We start from the raw sequence: 5,093 nt of genomic DNA, 5'->3' as shown, positions 1-5,093 counted from the left end.
AGCCGCCACTGCACTCCAGTCTGGGTGACAGAGTGATACTCCAACTCAAAAAAAAAAAAAAATTCAGGAATTAGGGACAGAAAAATCTGTATTTGGAAGTCAGAGCAAAGATACTCTAGGGAGAGAATAAAGATGCTGGGGACTTTGGGTTTGAGAGGAAATAGTGCTCGATGACTGACCTTCCTCTCTCTCTGGTCATGTGACACGTGCCGTATAAAAGCTCTCTACCAGCCTGGTTTCTTACCATTTTCTCCTGTGTGAAATGGACAGCAGCAGTGGCTAAAGCTCTGCTCCTCTTTCCCAGAAGCTTACAGACTTTCCTTCAGGACCAATCCCAAGAAGTCATCTATCCGGAACGAAGAAAAGGCAAGCAAGCTAGCTTAATGCTTGTCCTCTGGGAAGAGATGCAGGATCAGAATTTGAGGGGAAGGTGCTGGGGAGCTGGAGGAACTCTGTCAGAGACTGAAATGGAAGGATCATACCCAGAGACAGGAGTGAATGTGGGGGGCAAGAAAACATGGGTTGGGGAATCAGGACTGGAGAGAAGAAAGAGGGACAAGAATGCAAGGGTCCATAAGGGTAAGGGTTCTAAACCAAGTGGAAACTGAATTACCCATGAAGATGAGGAATTCTTCAATTTATGGTCAAAACGCCATGCTCAGGAGCCAGTTAAGGCCTGTGGGCTTTTCTGAATATTTCTCTAAAATCCTTCGGGGACAAACTTCAAAGGCCAGTGCTGGCTCACCCTTCCTCCCTCTGCCCCATCTCTAAGCTTCCCCAGCTTCCTCTTTACAACAGAGTTCCAGGTTCTGGTGTTGGGCGGAGGTGAACAGGTAGAGGAGGGAAAAAGGAGAGATGAAAGGAGGTAGACAGTTGGGTCGGGGGCTGGGCACCTGGTCCCATGGAGAGTCAGCACTGGGTTCGTGGTGCCTGGGTTCTCACAGCCCACTTGTCCTGAGACATCTCCCAGCTCTCTCCTCACTGTGATGCCTTTCTCTTCCATGGGTCTCTAACTGAGAAAGGGACTTCAGGAAAGCAAGCAACTGTTAACAGTAGCTTCCTGCATCTGTGAGATAGGAGAAAGGGTTAGGGAAGCTGGAGGGGGAATTCCCTTGGGAAGCCAAGGGTTGGTCTCCCCCAGAGACACATGATGGCAAACGTAATAAATACTGCTTAATATCCCGCCCAAGGCAAAGTCAATAATTGCTCTGGGCAGTTCTAGCAGGTGGTGTGAGCAAGCAGTGGTGGCAGTGGAAAGCACTGTCCTGGGAAGAACAGAGTGCCAAGGGGGACGTGTGCATTCTGAACGAGCGGGGGTTCTGCAGGCTGGGCGTGGAACCTCCTGACGCTGCCCTTTTCTACCTTCCTCCAGAATGACCCACACATGGCAAAGCGCCTTGATCCTCACAGCATACATCATCATCTTCCTCACTGGTCTCCCTGCCAACCTCCTGGCCCTGCGGGCCTTTGTGGGGCGAGTCCGCCAGCCCCAACCTGCACCCATCCACATCCTCCTGCTTAGCCTGACACTGGCGGATCTGCTGCTGCTGCTGCTGCTACCCTTCAAGATCATTGAGGCTGCATCGAACTTCCATTGGTATCTGCCTGAGATAGTCTGTGCCCTCACAGGCTTTGGCTTCTACAGCAGCATCTACTGCAGCACGTGGCTCCTTGCGGGCATCAGCATTGAGCGCTACTTGGGAGTGGCCTTTCCAGTGCAGTACAAGCTCTTCCGCCGGCCTGTATATGGAGTGATTGCTGCTGTGGTCGCCTGGATCATGTCCTTTGGTCACTGCTCCATTGTGATCATCGCTCAGTACTTGAACACAACTCAGCAGGTCAGAAATCCCAATGAAATCACCTGCTATGAGAACTTTACCAAAGAGCAGCTGGACCTGGTGCTGCCCTGGCGGCTGGAGCTGTGCTTGGTGCTCTTTTTCATCCCCATGGCGGTCACCATCTTCTGCTACTGGCGCTTTGTGCGGATCATGCTCACCCAGCCCCATGTGGGGGCCCAGAGGCGGCGCAGGGCTGTGGGACTGGCGGTTGTGACACTCCTCAATTTTCTGGTGTCCTTCGGGCCTTACAACGTGTCCCACCTGGTGGGGTTTTACACAAAGAAAAGCCCCGAGTGGCGAGTGCTGGCTGTGGTCTTCAGTTCACTCAACGCCAGTCTGGACCCCTTGCTTTTCTATTTCTCTTCTTCAGCAATGCGCAGAGCCTTTGGGAGAGGGTTACAGCTGCTGCGGAATCGGGGCTCCTCCCTATTGGGACGCAGAGGCAAAGAGGCAGCAGAGGTGACGAATGGGGACAGGGGTGTGAGTCAGGCAGAGGGAGTGCCAAGTTCGGACTTCGCCACGGACTAGCGATTTCCCTGCAACTTCAGAGGTGCCTGAGTTTACGCAGGAATTGGGCGGTCTAGGAGAGGGGGAGCGTGAGAGGTCCCGCCTAGATTCAGGGATCCTCAGACCCGATCCATGACAAGGACTTTGAAAAACCTCTCATCAACTTGGTATCCTGTCCAGACTAAAATTCCCTTCTCAAAGGAGCACAGCTCACAGACCCAAGAAGAAATAGTTGGGCATAAGAGCACCTTCAGGACAGGGTTTCAGAAGTAAGGTAGCTAATATGAATTCAGTCCTTGTGAGGTAGTTGATAGCTAGGAACCAGCCTGAAGTAGATTGTCTTAAAATAATCTTGCTACAAGCTTAGAAACAACACCTAGACACCGGCCTATCTACTGATGCTGGAAAGACACCAACAGGAAAGTGAGGGAAGGAAATACTAAATGAGGTCAAAGAAGACTCGAAAAGGTTCTGAGCCAAGGAGACTAGAAGGGAGGACTCGGGGCTTAGACCTTTAATGATCAGTTTGACCTGTTGCTTTTTAGGTGTGCTCCATTCGTTTTCATGTGTTATCTTGTCTCCCCTGCTAAACTGGGAGTTGCCAGAGGTCTGGATCTCATCTCCTTCCTCCATGGTACCCCCATGTAGGCCAGTATTTGGTTTGATATCAAGCAATGAGAGACTGACGCTGATTAGCAGAGGGAAAGCAACCTGGTCTACTAGATTGAAAATAAAGATTATAAAACTCTGAAGTGAGTGTCCACAATTTTTTAACACTTCTGCAAGCATGGGGTGGGCAAAAATGGGAGAGAGAACCAGACTCTGCAGCACAAGGGCGTTTGAAGCCATAGGAACATTTTAAGATGAAGATGTAGTGCTAGGGGGGAAGTGAGGGCACTGATGAAATCCTGTTTAGGTTGATGAATAGAGAGGCTGGCCTTAGAGAATTTGGAGCAATCCTGACTCGAAGTTACCAGTCTACCACGAGGGCTTAAAGTATGCTACCCTCCTGCTCAGAAGACTGCAGAGTCTCCCTATCAAAAATTATTCCTCCCAGCAATTCATATCATATCATTCCTTTGCCAGCTTTGTGCCCTCTCTCCCTTCCCAATTCATTTTTTGTTGTTGTTGTTGAGTTGGAGTCTCACTCTGTCGCCCAGACTGGGCGCTCCTGGCCACCGCAGCCTCGACCTGCTGGGCTCCAGCGATCCTTCCGCCTCAGCCCTCCAAGTAGCTGGAACTACAGGCACATGCTACCATGCCCGGCTAATTTTTTGATTTACTGTAGCGATGAGGTCTCGCCAAGTTGCCCAGGCGGGTCTCGAGCCCGCGGGCTCAGGCAATTCATTCACCTCAGCCTCCCAAAAGCGCGGGATTACAGGCTGATCCACGGAGCCCGGCTCCCTTTCCAATTCTATTAACACATTTCTCCACAATTAGGACTCTTAGACTGTTCTAATTGAGTTAACTGGCCTTCATCTCCTAGTCTCCTAGTCTAGTATTTTGCAACTCAAGCTGTACATTGGAAGTACATGTGGGGATGTGAAAATAATCCAGAGAGCTGCCTAAAATCTACCCACAGAATCTCTGAGGTGTGGGGTCCCGCAGGTGTGCTTTAAAAAGCTCCCCCCGGTGATTGTAATAAGCAGTTGAGGTCAGGAATCACTCTTTGCTCAAGAGCCCAATCTGCTCAAGAAATTATTCTTCAGATAGACCTTTCCTGCTTATACATCCCCCTCACCTTAACCCCATGTCCCCCACCATCTGATCATTTTTTCCCATCTTACAAAACCCTACTCAATATTAACTTTCTTCAGAAAGCCTTTCCTTACTATTCCCACCCAACTGAAAGCTCATTTTCTGCTTTCCTTCTTCAAAAGAAAGCTGGATGGATGTCACAAGAGCCCCGATTTCAGTAGTGTTTCATCTTACTAGATAGATGACCTATCTAGGTCATAGCCTCCAGCCTCCATTTCCAAATCATAGGATTTAGGAATGCAAACCTCCCAGGCCTATTCCGAGGATTAAAATGAGACTACATATACAAAATTGCAAAGAATTTTTTTTTTTTTTTTGAGTTGGAGTCTCACTCTGTTGCCCAGACTGGAGTGTAGTGGCCGCTCCTGGCCACCGCAGCCTCGACCTGCTGGGCTCTGGCGATCCTTCCACCTCAGCCTTCTGAGTAGCCAGAATTACAGGCGCGTGCTACCACGCCCGGCTAATTTTTTGATTTTATTGTAGAGATGAGGTCTCGCCTGCCCAGGCAGGTCTCGAACCCGCAGACTCAGGCAATCCACTCACCTCAGCCTCCCAAAGGCGCGGGATTACAGGCTGAGCCACCGAGCCCGGCTGCTAAGAAATTATAGAGAATTCATTAACTCTAAGATAGCGGTCTAAGTGAAACACAGATGTACCCTCATCTATCAGAAATATAAGTAAATATTTTAAATGATGGAAATAATATAGCCAACTATAGGATTATGTGGCAGTAGTATGTGAGAAAAAATCTGGGATTTTCAGCTGACTATAGGTGTACTAGAAGTCTGTGATACATTACAGTTTCCAAAAAGGCTAATTTCATGTGGTGACATTAAAAGAAATAGAGTCTAAATATGTTTATAATAGCCCTACTCCATTTAGGTCTAATCATTAGCTTGTTCAGTACTGAGCAACACGTTTTAAGAAGGACACTACCAGCCGGGCTTGGTGGCTCAGCCTGTAATCCCACGCCTTTGGGAGGCTGAGGTG

The 5,093-nt window shown here is 49.2% G+C and overlaps 1 protein-coding gene across 1 annotated transcript; it reads left to right on the top strand.

The window, feature by feature from the left end:
• The first annotated feature begins 1,373 nt into the window (after positions 1–1,373).
• On the top strand, positions 1,374–2,366 carry LOC103251067 (free fatty acid receptor 2). Its single transcript, XM_008049679.1, has one exon. It carries the CDS (start codon positions 1,374–1,376, stop codon positions 2,364–2,366), a length of 993 nt encoding a protein of 330 aa, XP_008047870.1.
• Positions 2,367–5,093: the final 2,727 nt, after the last annotated feature.

Source organism: Carlito syrichta, unplaced genomic scaffold (assembly GCF_000164805.1).
Source record: "Carlito syrichta isolate Samal-C Ts95f unplaced genomic scaffold, Tarsius_syrichta-2.0.1 Scaffold135915, whole genome shotgun sequence".
Taxonomy (NCBI): domain Eukaryota; kingdom Metazoa; phylum Chordata; class Mammalia; order Primates; family Tarsiidae; genus Carlito; species Carlito syrichta.
Note: the sequence above shows the minus strand (reverse complement) of the source record. Positions and strands in the feature narration are given on the sequence as shown.

Excerpts from the sequence above, each read along its gene's own strand:
- LOC103251067 (XM_008049679.1), top strand. The coding sequence starts at position 1,374 with ATGACCCACACATGGCAAAGCGCCTTGATCCTCACAGCATACATCATC.